The sequence below is a fragment of the Watersipora subatra genome, chromosome 2 (genome assembly GCF_963576615.1).
Source record: "Watersipora subatra chromosome 2, tzWatSuba1.1, whole genome shotgun sequence".
In the NCBI taxonomy this organism is placed as follows: domain Eukaryota; kingdom Metazoa; phylum Bryozoa; class Gymnolaemata; order Cheilostomatida; family Watersiporidae; genus Watersipora; species Watersipora subatra.
This window is the reverse complement of record NC_088709.1, coordinates 51,648,937-51,666,027: the sequence shown is the minus strand read 5'-3', so window position 1 is coordinate 51,666,027 and position 17,091 is coordinate 51,648,937. Positions and strand designations below refer to the sequence as shown.

General features: G+C 35.0%; 1 protein-coding gene across 3 annotated transcripts; it reads left to right on the top strand.

Annotated features, from left to right (window-relative positions):
• Positions 1 to 6,500: 6,500 nt before the first annotated feature.
• Positions 6,501 to 13,534, top strand: LOC137387736 (ran guanine nucleotide release factor-like). Of its 3 annotated transcripts, none has more exons than XM_068074239.1 (5): positions 6,501 to 6,563; positions 10,386 to 10,502; positions 11,141 to 11,239; positions 12,571 to 12,723; positions 13,354 to 13,534. In XM_068074239.1, the coding sequence occupies exons 2-5, from the start codon at positions 10,462 to 10,464 to the stop codon at positions 13,469 to 13,471; spliced, it is 411 nt and encodes a 136-aa protein (XP_067930340.1). In that variant the 5' UTR covers positions 6,501 to 6,563; positions 10,386 to 10,461; the 3' UTR covers positions 13,472 to 13,534. The 3 variants fall into 3 exon arrangements, with proteins under 3 accessions (XP_067930340.1, XP_067930339.1, XP_067930338.1); XM_068074238.1 differs by lacking the exon at positions 6,501 to 6,563 and adding an exon at positions 6,757 to 6,855; XM_068074237.1 differs by lacking the exon at positions 6,501 to 6,563 and adding an exon at positions 6,863 to 7,009.
• Positions 13,535 to 17,091: the final 3,557 nt, after the last annotated feature.

Genomic DNA, 17,091 nt, shown 5'->3' with positions numbered 1-17,091 from the left:
ATGTTATTATGCACTAGTCCTCTCTTTTTATTGTGATGTTGAGGGGCATGGACTAAGACTAATTAATTTCAAGCATTGCGTGATCTCCCGAAAGTGCAATTGACATATAGTCCTAGGGCCACGCAACTGCAGGTCACAACTTAATCCATGTGGTTTCCTTACCTTTATCAACAACAATATATTTATTGAAGCATAACTAATTAACCCAGAACATGTGGTTGTATTGGTCGAGCATTACCACGATCCTCGGGCATTGTTGATTATCTAGAACCCTATTTATTATTAGCGCTCTGTGTTTAACAGCACCGATTGTCACAGAAAAGCGCACAGCACCGATTGTCAGAGAAAAGCGCAGCCTCAATGGCAGCAAAAGGGATCCATGATTTAAGGCTAAATGATAATTATGACATCACATTGTGGGAACCGCAACCAAGTGTTTTTTTATTGCAGGACCTACTTTTGACACCCTGTTTTTCATAGTTCTATTATTTTTTGTGTATTGAATATAAGCTCATTTGAAAGCTAAGACTCTGATGTGTTGAAATATATAATAAAAAATTATGTAAATTATTTGCTTTAAGATGCTTCTTTGATAAAGTTTCTCTCAAACCAATGTAGACAAAACCTGACCTATAGTGAAACATGATTACAGTACATCAATTTTTGAGAGATAGCTAAATACTTGCTAAGGAATACTGTGGCCGTCGAAATCCCTAGGAGCTCACCAGCTACTCTCTGCGCTAAACCTAAACTAACAGTAATAAATTAACAAGTAGTAGCGAGTGACAACTATTACAAACATCAATCAGACAAAACATGTAAAACTTCTGTGCCTACATTAAAACTCACCTGGTTGAGCATACAATCCCATATGTCTCCATCAGAGCAATAGACATGCATAGACTCCTTGGATGGGCATTCAGAATCCACAGGAACTTTACCTTTTTTCAAGATTGTTTTTTCCACAATTTCTAGAACAAAAGTCGGATGTCAACTGTTAAGAAATAGTAACGCTAGACGCTAAATAAGATTCCCGATTGCAAAAAAATTTTGGTAATGATAAATCACTCTCTTTAGCTTCCTTGGCTGTCAGTTTTTTGCCTTTAGTTTTGAGGTCAGCAGCTGCTTTGCCAGCAGCTTTCTTAGCCTTAACAGGTAGAGGAAACGGCTGCTTTGTCTGTTACAGCTGCCTTGGCATCTAAGGTAAAGACAGTAAGACGATGCACTTTTACGGGCAATAAATAACTTTTTTCGTGATAAATAGTTTTTGTGTTTTGATTAGAACAAACAAACACAATTGATTAATAAAATAGCTGTAGAATCTACTAAGAAAACAAGAGCAAAAGATGGGGCAGTGGCAAATTTTATCTCTCATGTCAAGTAATATTTTGTAAAGAAACAGCAAGAGTTGCCCTCGATATTGATTGTATGATACAGATGCAGTATTAATGACAATGCAGTAAATACCTTTAAAAACCTCATTTTACATACTCTACTGAACATACAGAACTAATGTAAAGTTTTGCATTGTCTATTGTAAGGAATGTAATGTAAATTTAATGGAAAGTGTTAAGTCAGTGCAAGTTCTCAGACTCGATTTGAATAACGAGAGTCCCATGGTTTGCTTTAAAAATATCATTTTTAAAGCAATTTTGTAAACAATCTGTAAACAGTCTATAGGGTACCCGGGGTGTCTATTATATTATTTTACTTATTCTATTTACACACAACTTTTTTCTTATTTGCAGTTTGGACCTTGCTGTGGAAAAAAGGTGAAAATAATTGATTTAAGTTTCCAGTGAAGGTGTGTGCTCCCCGTAACTTAAAGATACTGTAATCATGGGCACTAAACCAAGTGTTAGTGATAAGAAAAAAACTGAAAAGTTGTTGATACAAACTATTAATACCAAAGTTACTGTACAGCCATTAAATTAGGAATTCGAGTGTAAGTTTTCAAAGGGTCCAAGGGGTGAGTTTGGGAAGACTTGGAATGGATTAAGGTGTTTACATATATTATATGTTTTGGATAACGGAAAATCCCGATAAAGTAATCATTATTATGATGGATTATTTTTATGCTGTAGAGGTATCAACTTTACCTTCACAACTACCCCAACAGTAGTAGCTCATACAACCTTTACAAAGTCATAACTTGAAAAAACTCCTCTCTTGTTGCATCCGATACATATGGAGAAATATCAGAGAAAAGCTAGTGTTTTGCAAGCAACCAAGAACAAATTGGAACTAAATAATTAATTTACCCAACTCAAATAGTTATTGCCGATCAAGGCATCTCTCCTATCAAATCTACAATTTTTATTGCAGCTCAAGGCATCTCCTCTACCAAGTCTACAATAGGCATTGCTTACCAACAACTTTTCGTTTCTTTTTCGGAGGCATCGTGGACGTCACACTAAAATTGAAAGATCACCAAACTGCTGCGATTAGTCTATCAACAACTAACTATATAAGAACATATTTTTTAACTATTAGCAAACATTTTATTATAAACTCAATAATATATAGGCCATTAAAATATTGATTTTGTGTTGAAAAAATAGAATACAACATCCTTAGCAAAACCTTAATGATTAGTTATAAGAAGATTTATAGAGCTAAACAGCCATTTATAAATTGCCACTTATAAATAAAGTTTGACAATATTTTATTCTCTTACAAAGTGAAATCTTGTTGGCAATTTTTAATCGCAGCATATCTATCAGTTTTACTCAAATCAAGACGTAGAAATACAATCTACTTGATTGTTTGTTAATTCAAGTACATCATGCTGGGTTGGGTGCTATTATTGGTAGATGAAGGGACGACAACAAAATTCAAATACGAACTGTTAGGCATCCACTTATTAGGATTTCACTATTAAGTCGATATCTAGGGAAAATAGCTCTAAGGCAGCAACCTGCGATGAGAAACAATCATTCAACACATAGCCACAACGCTGTGGATGTACTAACTCTGCATGATGGAAACCAATCCATGACCTTGTATTATTGATGATAAAAACTCATTTTCAACATCTGTTTACTTTAACATGTGCCAATGTAAATATTGCATCCTTAACTGCATCATAAGCCACAATATTCTAGATATTCAGGGGTGAAATACAAAGCCTTGAGAAACTCAAAAAGAGACATTGCACTTCTGTAACTCAGACAGATCTCACAAGCAATGTCGGTGTTAACAGACGCTTGCCCGAACTGATTAAATACAGGTGTGCCAGCTTATTATGTTGGCAGGGATAATCCAAGTCAATCCTACGCTGCCCCCTTATTCACTAATTATAAAAGTCTGAAATAAGTCTAAAAGAATGATTTTGATACAGGACTCCGCAGCCAGCGCACTCTGTTGAAGCCCTAGTTAATTGGTAGTAAATTATCCGGTAATTAGTAATATAGCTATGTTCTTGCAGATCATAACCACTAGATACACAAAAGTTGCTGCAGGTAATTAAAGTTACTAATTTTAACATAATGCTTTATTACTAGTTTCTATTATGTATCATGTATATAAAAGTTTGATGACTTTCACAAGGAGGTGTTTGAATTAGATAATCATTATATGTTTCTATACCACTCTTTAGGATATTTTCGCTTTATGAGGCCAACACTGAAAAGAAATAAAATTACTGTTTTTGCCTGTACCCAACAGAAAATATACCAAAAAATTGTCTGTTTTTGAGACTGTTTTAAAAAAGCTTAATAGAAATAAAACAACTGTTATTGACAGTTTATGGTGATCAAATGTACGATTCCACAAAATGGCTTATGACAGCACTCTTAAGATATACTGCTTTGTCATCACCTGTTTGTTGGTTGAAACATTGTACATTTGTTGTAAAGAGGCCTTAACAAAAGCGGATAGCATAATATAGCAAAGCCTAAACGACAGGAAATATATGAAATATTAATATGAATTTAAACACGTAGTACAACGAAAAGACATGAAGAGAAGAAATCACTTTACACCCATCCCAATGTCGACTAGAATCCTCTATTGGAAGTAACACATCAAAGATAAAAGGCACTAATTGACCAGCAAGAAAATCACCAAAAGGAAAGAGAGGCAACTACATGTACTCAGCTCTGCCACCAACTTTTACCAGATTAAACCACAATAAACGTGCTAGTCATAATTTCAACCAGTACAACTTCATGATATACTCAAGATAACTCCACTCACATGTCAACTCTCTACAACAAAAGAACAGAACCTGAGCACCTAAACGCCTTCTTACAGGCTGACAAATACATCTATAAAAGCGAACAGCTCCAATGACTTTGCCTCCTTCCTTTTGTCTGCGGAGTCTCTTTCTCCATCATTTGCTGAGCCTCTTCTCTTTCACTGCCAAAAAAGAAGAGACTGACAAAACCTCCGCTATTTCAACTGTTGAGCCTCCCTATCTATGGACTGTCAGGACTCTCATTTGACTGTCGAGACTCACAGCCATACGGGACAGAACGGATGAACATAGACGACCATTTGAGTAAGGTTGTAACACTGTTGTATAGACGTATTAGGCAAATCAGATAGCGTATTGGAGAAATGCCTAAACATCAGAGACACATGAAATGATACAATAAATGTGACACCTAACACATTAGAGGATGAGCAATAAAGACAGTCATGATATACTCATTTAAAAGCAGCTTATAAACTTCCTGTGGAAGCAGCACATGAGAAAAAGGACATCAATTGACATGCCAAAAAACCATTAAAAGATATCAGACCTGTATTAGACACAACCAAGACAATTGGAGTCAGTTATCATTTCCAATTATTCCACTCCCATGACATACTTAAGACAAATTTCTAACCCTCTGCAACATAAAGAACAGAACATGAGCTCTTAAACACCTTCTCACAAGCCAAAAGAGATATCTATAAAAAACAGCTACAACAGGTCAGCGTCTCTCTATCTGGCAATCGATCTAACTCTCTCTTTTTCGACGACCTGCTGAGGCTTCCTCCGCTTAATGAGGCACGCTTCTCTGCCTCTAGAACCTCCCTCTATCTTCCCTTTGGAGTCTCCCTCCCTCTGCCTCTGGAGCCTCTCTGTATCTGCCTCTGGAGCCTCCTTCTCCATCATCAGCTAATACTCTTCTACTTCCCTATTTCAACTAGCAAACATCTATATATAAGGACTCTATAAGGACTCTCGCCATGACTCTGATTTGACTGTTGTAATTCGCAGCCATATGGACCGAGCAAGCTAACATGGACGTCCGTTCGAGTCTGGATGTAACTTTTATTAGCTATTTTCATCTTTTTGACATTAATATTATTGTTTAGAACTTTTTAGTTATGTATTTTAATTGCTGGACTTATCGAATAAAAAAGTATTTTTACTGGTAAATATCAGTATTGCTTACAATAGCTTAACACTTTCACTTGTACCTTAACCAGTAATAACCAAATTAGTTCCCATATGACAAAGCAAATATACACACACTAAAAATAGTCAAAATAAAATGACATAGCAAATGCAACACTGATGTTGTGTGTGGATTCGGATTAGTTATGCATAACATAGTTTCTTCACATTCGTCCATAACAACATTCATCATCTATTTTCAAACTTCCATCATTGATATTATTGGTTTAGATTTTGTTAGTAGTGTCTTTTAATTGTTGGACTTATCTTATAAAAAAAAGAAGTGACTTTACTGATAAAAATCAGCACTGCTTACAATAACTTAACACATTCCTTAGTGCCTGAACCAGTAATAATCAACTTAGTTCACACAGTCTAAGCAAAAGTGCACAAACTAAACATAGCCAAAAATAAAATATAGTGACAAAGCAAATTCAACCGGGATGCATGCTTGGATGTTGATGAAATGTGTATAACAATTTTTCCCAAATCCTACATAACACAGTTTTATACTAAAATGTGGCGGCTGGGACGATTGCATATGTATTACTGTATTTTTCACTTTTGTTATTATGAGGTAATAACTTTAGGTTAAAAGGTTTCCTTATTGCTCTTTTCCTTGACACACCCGTGCTGCCCGTTTCTAGCAGAACTGGTAGTTCTGATAAATATGACACGTATATAACGTTTGTATCACTAATGAGTAATGAGTATTTTTAAGAAAATAACGATAAAAATTGATTTTGTGAATGTGCGTTATAGACATAATAGAATGCGATAATAGCAGAAATAGTGTTTCATTGTGGTGGACGCTGGGCCAGGAATTTCTGTTTCACGTATAATTTTATATATACTCGTATACCTATATATTTTGCATGTTGCGTCTGCCTTCTTTATACTTTATCGTAATGCTAATAATTTGTTAATTAAACTACAATTTAACTGCCAGCGCATTAGCGACTCTATTTATTCTTACTCTTAAACTATTTCCTACCGGGTTCTGTTATCATAAACGGGTGAAATGAATGTATAGTGTGTATGTAGGAGGGCAGAGAAGTGGTCGCAGATCCACGACTAAAGGAATTTCCTACAGAATAAAAACGAACGAAAAACTACACTCATTTTCTTACATTTATTGAACATTTATTACATACTAGATCGTGTTTGAGTAAAGGTTGGTCCAAATTCTTTACAGTACAAATCAGGCAACGTATGGGATTTCATTAATCAACACATGTGAAATAAGCAGCAAAGTATCCTCTTGAAATGTATGCGCGCAACTTTGGCTTGCGGCGATTAGATAAGCACGAACCAACCACACTAAGTGCTGAGGGCTATTATTAGCGAATCCAGTTTTGCCATATGAATGGTAGTAGGAGCTAACGGTAGTAATTCTTATAATTTCTAATTTCGAAGTGTCGGGTGTATTTCGAAGAGTTCGTACGTTCCTACAAAAAATTCGAAGTGTACGTACATACTATCAACTTCACACACAATCTATATTTCTATTTTTTTACGAAATATCGAAGGCTTATGCATGCATTCAAATATAATGTCGTCTGTCGATATATTTGGTGGTGCTTTAACTGCAAAGTTGCCTGAACCACGTGTTGATGTAAGGTAATTTAAACAATTATTATACAAGTTGCAGTGTTACGTATTAAACCTACCTCTGCTAAGATTATCAGATTACACATCCTTTTATTTGTTTATTTAATATTTTTTGTTTTCCTGAGGCCAATGACATAAAACCCCTCATTGCTGAGGCGCAGTTAAATTTATAGACAAAGTACTCATGCACATGCATATCCATTAATTGTGCGACTTGTGCTAATATTCCACCGTAGGTAAGTTTATAATAGATAGTAGAGATATAGTTCATAGTTAATAAGAACACTTGTATATATATTGTATTAGTAGTTTTATTTCGTATAGGTTATCCCCGCATAAGGCCAATACAAAGCTATTTGAAGTCATCCTGTCATGTAAATTATTTTTTTAATTTTTCACACGAATCATCTCAAACTAAACCTGAGTTTTTCATTGCTATCTTGTATTCAGGATACTTTTACAGTTTCCGTTTTTATTTGATAATATACCTGCAAATAGAGGCTGTTTGTTACTTTGTTATTAACAAAATGAAAGGATTATTAAAGGTTGACTTGCAACAAAATTCACATTACAGTTATTTGGTATCAAACGATTCACCATGTCTTACTCTGTTATGTTGTAAGTGCCAAATATGTGGAAATGTGATTACAAGCTCTTAAAAGCTCAAAAACGAAAAGCGGCCGTACATTGGAATTTCTTTATTTCGATGTTGTAACCACGAATTTTGGTTATCGTCTTGTCACGTATGTTCTCATGTGAATTGAAAGGCCAATACAAAGCTCAATATAAAACTTATCGTAGTACTAGTTTATGACAAACACTTCGGGTTTTACCGAAGGCCCTGCATCAAATATAGATGCTCGCTACTTTACAGTTTTGTTTTAGCATTAGTCAATCGTCAAGTCGTTCTCTGATCATGTGACCCAATACTGTGCAAATAATTATTTGCAGCACTTTTCGATTATCACAGGTGACCAACAGGCTCGTCAGGATTATCAGACAATGATATGTACTCCTTCGAGCTAAGGTTAAAAACCTTAACGATTTTTTACAGTAAGTTATAAGATATCAGTGCTAAAAGTGACAGCATTACAATGACGACCAAACAGACTAGTCAAACATTATACACAACATACATGAAAACCATTATATGTGAGCAATCATAACATGTGTGTGTACCTTGTTGAGTTTGGGCAGCTCTAGCGCCGCCGTGAGTTTTATCTGCACTTATTTGACCCTGCCCTCTCCTTCCACCTTGCCCACCACCTAGAGCCCCATTTCCATGAGGCCTACCACGACCTCTACCACAACTTCTACCAAGGCTTCTACCACGACTTCCACTACGCCTGCCATCACCATCACCTCCATTATAATTTGAAACATACATGTATAAGAAACTATCACGAAGGTACTACCATAAGTCACACAATTGAAACAAACATTTCATGTAAAAACATACCATGTTCTAATCTTTTACTAGATTCATCCACATTACTCATATCTGTCATGTTCTCGTCATGACTGCTAGAATGATCCAATTGGGTGTTGAGTCTCTTGGTCCATGGTCAACTCCTACATCCTCACATAAATGTAATGTAAAGGATCATGGTATTTAGTATTTTATGCATGCAACCGATTCCACTGAAACTACTACAACTACTACTCCCCAATGGACCTTGTCAGGACCATCACTCATTTTACAGAGTTTGTAAGCTAGAATTTATTTCTCAATTTTAAGGTTCACTACAGTAGGAATAGATATACACAGCTTCCTTTGTACAGTTTTGCATGACAACCACCCAGCAATAAAGTATCAAACACATATTTTACATAATGGTTTCTAGCATAATAATAGATGGTCCCAGATTGCAAGACAAGGAACTAGGATAATAGTGTTTTACCACTTAATGAAATTAGTTTGGACAGTGAGCTAGATTGGTTTACTAAAAACAAAGAAATAATACCGTGATCGTACTTGTAACCCTGAAGTGTGTGTGCGTGTGTGTGTTTTGTTTCATCAACTAGTAAAAATAAAACATTTAGTAGATATATATACCGTACTTTTCGGACTATAAACCGCACCTTTATATAAGCCGCATCTGCTTTATTTTCCAAAAAACGATAATAAAACAATACACAAGCCGCACCTTTGTATAGGCCGCAGAACCCATGACTGTGCTTTTTAACGCGCCAGCAACATTGCTGTTTAAAACGGAACAGTGCACAACGGCACAGTTTCGTATTATCCGACGCTTTTTAACTTAGTGCCAAACGGGACTGTATCGTGAGGCATTGTTTCGTATTTTCTTTCACCGCTAGAAGCACACTAATTGGAGATTCCCGTTAGTGCGCCCTAGCGGTGAAAGAAAAAGCCACAGATTAGCCGCACCCTTATATAAGCCGCATGGCTCAAATCATCAGAAAAAGGTAGCGGCTAACAGTCCAAAAAGTGCGGTAGCTACAATATTGATTAAAAGAAAAAAATAAATGAAAGCGTAATTCGTACATATTAAGATATGATGAGGTCTACATGCCCAGTAGCAGGTGTTACATCATAATTTCAAAATAACACACAATTAGTTTAATTACATGCAGCTACAACAGTAAAAAACTATGCTGCACGCTCTGGTTCTTCTTACACTACTTAGACCATAAGTCAACCATTTATAGGCTATGTATAGCCTATCAATAGCCTATATTCTAAGCGGGTCGAAAAATAACTAATGACTGCTAACAGAACTTTAGCTTGTAATGACACACAGATTGACATTTTTGATAAGGAAGCATCCAAATTTGACAAAGCTAAAAAGCTTCTTATTCTCAGCAGCAAGATCTTTAAGCTAAACTGTTTGTTTTTCTTGTTGTAACAAGTTTATACATAATTCATCAGATTTCGATTTCTGCAATCATTATGTTTCTTTAGTTACCTCTATAACATCACTTCTTTCAGACGGTTTAAACATTTTACTCTTGATTTATGTTTTTTCATTGAGTTGTGCGCACTTAGAGTTTCAGTATGATATACAGTTCAAAAGGAATTGTACTGTTCTAAACGCTGCCACAGTCAATGGAAAGTTGTTAATATGGTCCAGGGTCATTTAACTCGCTTGTATATGCAAGGTTGAAAGGGCTGTCTCTATGAATGTGAACTCTTGTCGCTGCTTGCATGTCAGCTGATAGCAGTTGAATAGATTCACTGCTTCTGATGCCAACAGTTTATTGTTGTTACGAGGGTAAATTAGTACCATAAAGTCACATGTTTTTGTTTGACAAACAGTTTTCAAGTCATTAAAAATAGAGAATGCTAAAGTTGGTAGAGGAAATAACTCATAGCACACCGTCAGTCAGTTGGGTATAAGCTGATTTTATCCACTTGTGCTTCCAGTGACCTTCGTGAGATTCCAGATAATCAGGAAGTGTTTGCTCATACATGCACTGACCAGAGTATCATTATTGAAGTGATGGAGTATGAGGAATCGGAAGATGATGATCAGGCACTCAGGTTGGAGTCGTCTTTCCTCGTTTCTAAGTTGCTTTTTTATCCTCTCTCCTCGCTCTCTTTCCCCATGCCCTCACCTCATTGTTCTTCCTCTCCATTTTATCTCTTTCTTCATCTTCTTTCTCTTTTTTCTCCTTGCCTTCTCTCTTCATTCTCTCTTTTTGATCTCTCTTTCTCCTCACTCTCTCATACCTTGCTCTCTGTCCTCGCTCTCTGCCTTCACTCCAGCCTCCCATCGTTTCGTTTCCTTTTGTTCTATTTTCTCAATCTCTCCATCTTCAGTCTCTCCTCTCTTTTTACGCATTCACGTATTTCTATCTCTTTTCCTTCTGCATGGGTTTTCTTTTTAGTTAGTAGGTATGCGCCCTTCATATTTGTAAGGTTTTTTGCGCGTATCTTGCATCATAAATGGTCAATCCGCATTGATGTTGGCGTTAGCCGAAATGATATTGATGTTTCGATTGTGTTTTCTCATACACCTTTTCAATTAACTTATATTAAAATGCTAGCATGAACATACTATATTTAGGTTGCTATGAATCCAGCTACCCATTTCAAACATGTCTTTCAGTGTGTTTGTTAGACACTAATTTACTGGCAGAGAATGTACATTACTTACTATTTCTTTCACCCTCCTTTAGGATATACTTCAAAGATTTAGTCGACACAAATAATGCAGATGTGGATGTCAATAGTCTCTGTAACCAGCCTCTGGAGTTGTCTTCTTTATCTGCCTCTTGGTATGTACTGCAATTTATGCCTCAGCTTAATAAAGATCTTTTTTCTTAAAATTTCACAATTTTTAAAATTATTTGAATTTTTTGACGTATCCGACATCCTCAGCCTATTTACAACTGAACTTTGATATATTTACTGTTGGGGCACGGACGATGCTGTGGTTACTAAATAAAGATTTGAACCACATTAGCCTTCAAAGACACAACAATTAGGCGAATCATTTTCATGATAGGCTTGTTTATGTATAGCAAAAAGGATGTTTTTGGTCAATCTATGTATAATTGGGTGCATTAAAAATGGAAACCTCTGACAATATTTATTTAGCTCATACAATAGCTCAAACCTGTAATCTGGGAAAAGGCAATGGAGATCAATTTTCGCAAGGTCATTTTTTAATTAGTTGAGTTGTTCGTCATCTACAATGTATATAATTAAAAAACCATAATTAGCATTTGTCAGTTATCTAGGCTACTGCTCGCGCAACTGTGCCAAATGATTAAAAAAATTTACCAAGGAACTTGTTTCCAATTAAAATTAAGCTATTTTTTCCCTAATCATTTTCACAAAATTTGTAAACTGCTACTATCAAGTCTCATTTACAGCATTGAGGTCAAACTATCCAGAAAGCCAAAGTTCAGCATCTTCCATGATGTTTATCCCATATTTTCTGTCCAAAACAATCGATAGACTACTGATTAGGCTATGATTTCAGTGAGCCTCCGGGATCGCTCTATGATTAACTTTATGCTAGGTACATAATTGTGACATCACAAGTGTATATGATGAGTGTACATAATTGGACAGCATAAGCAAAAGACTACCAAAGGTCAAGTGTTCTAGAACATTCTAGAACACAGCTAATGGATATCTACCAGTAATATCATTTACCAGTAATACTCTATCTGTTTATTTATGTTATTCAACCAATGGTTGGAGATAGCATCTTAGCGTGATTATTAGTGTACAGGTTTAGTAGTAGAATAAGGTGCCTCGATGCTGTAAACATGCATTATTTTATCTCCTTTACTACCACACTCCTCAGTCTATATTTTTATTATAAGGTCATAATATATTATAGTATATTATATTATCATAATATATTATACTATATTATATTATCATATTATATTTTAGTATATCATAAAATATTATATTATTATAGTATCTTATAGCGTATTGTTGTATTATAGTATATTTTATTATCATAGTATATTTGGAAGATTTATTAAGGAAGATTAGGTAGCCATTTTTTCTGAAAAGCTTTTGTTACAAGCTTGCCCATCTATTTGATGAAGTGCATAGGCTGAGTGCAAATGAGTTACCGATCTTGTAGTTGTAAGAGTTGTCGTCTCATGAAAGGCATACAGTCAGTGAGCAAGTTCAAAGACACTGCCAGAAACACAGTAGAAGTTCATATGGCCCTTCTTAGGCTCCCCCAGTTTACATCTGATATTCTCCTTACCTTCAATAATCCTCTTCATATCAGGTATGTCTAGTTAGCCTTTGTTCTTAAGTCTAGCCGTGCTCTTTATGTCAAAACATGTAGAAGCCCTAGTCCCACCCCAAATCTACTTATTATGTCTTATATACGTTGTACACAATTAAATAGAATTACGAGGAACAATTATTGAATCTGATCAATATGAAATTAGCTATGAAGCTTACATCAGACCTATTCGGCTAATTAAACAGTTCTCACTTGTAATCTTATATTGCTGCCAGAAAACACCAAACTATTAACGAATTGCTACTACACTGAAACTACACTAATTGCTGTTCGCTTATTCATAAAAATGATATAAATTGTGGTTTTATTAGACAATGAAGCATTTGTCTCCATAGAGGCAGTCAGTATATCATTTATCTGTAAGTTTAACAATAATAAATTATTAATAATATATCATGTTATTTAATAAAATAGAATATATTAATAATAATAATAGATAATATATTTTGTTAAGTAAAGATGAATGTAAATGGACTGTTATGTGGTATAAATACAATTTTGAAAAATAGTATTTCAATGGTATTACTTGTTAGTTGATTTGCATGTACTCATCGTATATATCTATCACCTTTGATATCCATCTGTCTGTGTGTCTCCTGCTGTTTACAGTGCAGAGAGCAGCAGCAGCGATGCCAATACTTCTACTAGCGAGTCTGCCTGGACAGAGGATCACTTTCTACAGACTGTCAAGTCTCTCACTATTGTTAATAATGGCTTGTTTGGTTGATTTTCATATACTGGATCTCTATTCTCTATATTCCAATATTCTTTCGGTGTTGTAAATAAATCAGGTGTTGTGAAAATGCATTTCTACGAAAATAGATCTATGCTGATGTAATAGCACACAAGTGCATTAATACACTAATGTATTAGCACATAAGTGCATTAATACACTGATGCAATAGCACATAGTGCATTAATACACTAATACAATAGGACACAAGTGCATCGATACACTAATGCAATAGCACACAGTACATAAATACACTAATGCAATAGCACACAGAGCATTAATACACTAATTCAGTAGCACACCAGACCATTAATACACTAATGCAATAGCACATCAGAGCATTGATACACTAATGCAATAGCTCACCAAAGCATTAATACACTAACGCAATAGCACACCAGAGCATTAAAACACTAATGCAATGGCACACCAGGGCACTAATACGCTAATGCAGTAGCACACCAGAGCATTGATACACTAATGCAATAGCACACAAGTGCATTAATGCACTAATGCGATATCACACAGTGCATTAATACACTAATAATTAATAATTCATTAATACACTAATGTAATAACACACAGTGCATTAATACACTAGTGCAATAGCACACTAGTGCATTGATGCACTAATGAACTAGTACACAAGGAGATTGATACACTAATGAAATAGCAAAAAGTTGTAATAATATACTAATTCATTAGCTAATTATTGCATTATCAAACTAGAGAATTGGTGCATTCGCACATTAGTATTTAGCTCACTAATGTAATAGGCATGTAATGCATCAGTTCAATAAAGCATTAATGCACCAACACACTAATATATTAGTGCGTTAATTAGGTAGTTCACTAGCATGATATACTTATCCAGTAATTGATAGACTAATAGCTGCAATATGTAGAACGTAAACAGCGGTATTAACCGTATTAAGAACACAGCAATGATGTGTGTTGACTATCATTTATCATCTGCACAGTGATGTTCATGAAATACCCTGGCAGTTGTTCAGTCATTTAGAATATTAATTATTAAGGAATAAAGTATCAAGGAAACAGAAATAACACTCACTTTAAAATGATGGTAGTATCTGGTGATGAAAAGAAATAGGGTTAGTATTTATCTACAGCTTTTTATTGCCATTCGTAATCATCAACATAATGACTTGTTTTATTATATGCCAAAAATATAGTTAAATATTCATAATAATAAATATTTAAAATATTCGCATTAAAATTAATAAATATTGTGTAAAATGTTCAGATGTAAGTGAATGCAATTATCCGTAGAGTCACAGCACTACAACAAAGTTAGTACACCGGGAATTCAAACTGCGTAATGAGCTGCCATGGAGCCTATTTTACATGATAGGTGAAATGTAACATCCTCTGTTGCGCACAGCGTATCAACTCTTCTCACAGTCATAACCTTGTTTTAGACATGCAGAGGTTTGAGTCCGGTTTGAGCATCCGGAGAGACCAATCATATTCCTCAGTGGGTGCTACCTCATGGGCTTCATCAGTTATATAATTCCTCTTACTATTGTACGCAAGGCTGTATCATGTGATCCAGCCTACCATAGCTACTAACAACATCGATGACGACCATGTCACAGGGAGGTCACGTTGGAAACTAAAACATGACTATTCTACGAGGATTTGTTTTAGGGTCGCTTGCCTGTATCTTCTGTTTGGTACTTCCTAATTTAGTTGCAGGCTTCGTCAATTTTTTCCAAATAATATATGCGGTCCGGCGGAATGGTCATCGTAGGACAGAAAAGTTAGAAAAGCTCATGATGGGAATCAATATTTTTTCTGTATTGTACTTTGTTCTTGCAGTGATTATGATAGCGTGTGATTTATATGAGCAACACTATAGAGCCGAATGGGACAGAAACATTACATGCCCGTGTGATAGTTCAGGTACCAAACCAGAGTACTAATTTTATATGCTCAAATGCTTTATTTGTTCATTTGTTGGAAATACTTTGGGCTTCTGGGTATGGTTTAGAAAAACTTGCCTCTTGAATAATCCTGCTGCCTGCATTTGCAAATTGCCTGCTGTCGATCAGCAGCTGACAAAAAAAAGTACACAATTACTACTTTTATGACAACAACAATGCTAGCCCCTCCTGCTCTACCTACTATCAACAAAGAAAGTAGTTAAACTGTTCTGAGTCATACCCCTAATGTAAGACCAACACCCATTGTGGGAGTTATCTTTTCTTTAATAAAACTAACTGAAAACTTCCATTAACCACACTAATTTTTGTATAGCAATTTTATTGTATTTCAGGCATTACTCAACTGTTTTCTTCAAGCTCTTATAATAACAATGTATTTTAATTAAATATTATTTTTCAGTATTAAAATATTATTAAGTATTAAATTATTCGTAACATATAAATTGCCAGTGTTTTTCACAATACACTTAATATTATTCTTAGACTATTTTATATAGTAAGTTGAAACTTGCTCTCTATTGAAGAGCTGCCTAAGCAACTGTTAATATATGTCAACAACTCAGGTATTCAATGCCACAACAATGGTGTAACAGAGTAGCAATAGTGGTTAAAGGTACAAGTCATTTTTAATTAATTCTTAATACGGTATAACAATTTTTAAACTGTCAGGTTGACATCAACTTGGAACCCATTGATTTATGAAATAGACTTCAATTGTTTATTACAAAAACAAACGTTTAAGGATCTAAGGTTACCTTCTACATTTCATGGTGTTTTTAATAAGAAACCAACATTTTTGTATTGATGTAAGTACCAGAAACTCCAAGTCACCAAAAACAACAGTTTTTGGTGACTCTTTTGACTCAACAGACTTTTGATATGGTCTCTTCCTTATAAGCGCACTTTATAAGGAAACATAACAACAAAGTGAAAAATAATTAGCAATCTATATTATTATCTAGATTTCAGTGTTTATTGCTTGTTTAGTGTTTGTTGTTAGCCTGTCATTCATTGTGTTCAGCTACAGCCATAGTTCTCGGAATAAAAAATCTGATTTGCCCTGGATTTGAACTCAGAATCTCTGTGTCTACAGCCACGCGTGTTAAACTACTAGGCCAAGCGACTAAATTGCTATACAATAGCGTAACTGTGGCCATAATCATTAAATCGAGTAAAATATGCACTCTTGAAGCACTTGCGAAAATATTAATGACACACTAACTGTACTACTAGAGTTTGTTACATGTTAGGTAAAAATTATTAAGCTGGCTTCAGACATGGCTGTTGTTATAGTAACTATTTAGACAAACTTAAGTTACTGGTTTGACTTACTTAAACTCATTGGGTAATTATTTTATCACCCAATCATGGGGGAATACAGCTTGTCTAACATTGCAAAATCTGTTTCTTGCAAAGTGAATTAGCACCTGTTGCAAATCAAAGGAACAAATGTATTTTGTGTAAACTAAGAATCATCAGGTCAAACACATAGGCCTATCTTGTATATTAAAATAGATATAAGCACATATATCTATTATAGGAGATATCTGAATAAAACTATCAGCTTTTTTTGGCACAGCTTTAAAATTTAAAATTCAAAGTTTTAACATCCATAATGTAAAGATCATGTGCAATCCAGGAGCTGCTGTT

What these genes read in the sequence shown, in the direction of transcription:
- LOC137387736 (XM_068074237.1), top strand. Translation starts at nt 6,927, where the DNA reads ATGCATTCAAATATAATGTCGTCTGTCGATATATTTGGTGGTGCTTTA. An exon ending in GAACCACGTGTTGATGTAAG is followed by an intron (nt 7,010 to 10,385) that starts GTAATTTAAACA and finishes TTGTGCTTCCAG; the next exon opens with TGACCTTCGTGAGATTCCAG. An exon ending in GATGATGATCAGGCACTCAG is followed by an intron (nt 10,503 to 11,140) that starts GTTGGAGTCGTC and finishes ACCCTCCTTTAG; the next exon opens with GATATACTTCAAAGATTTAG.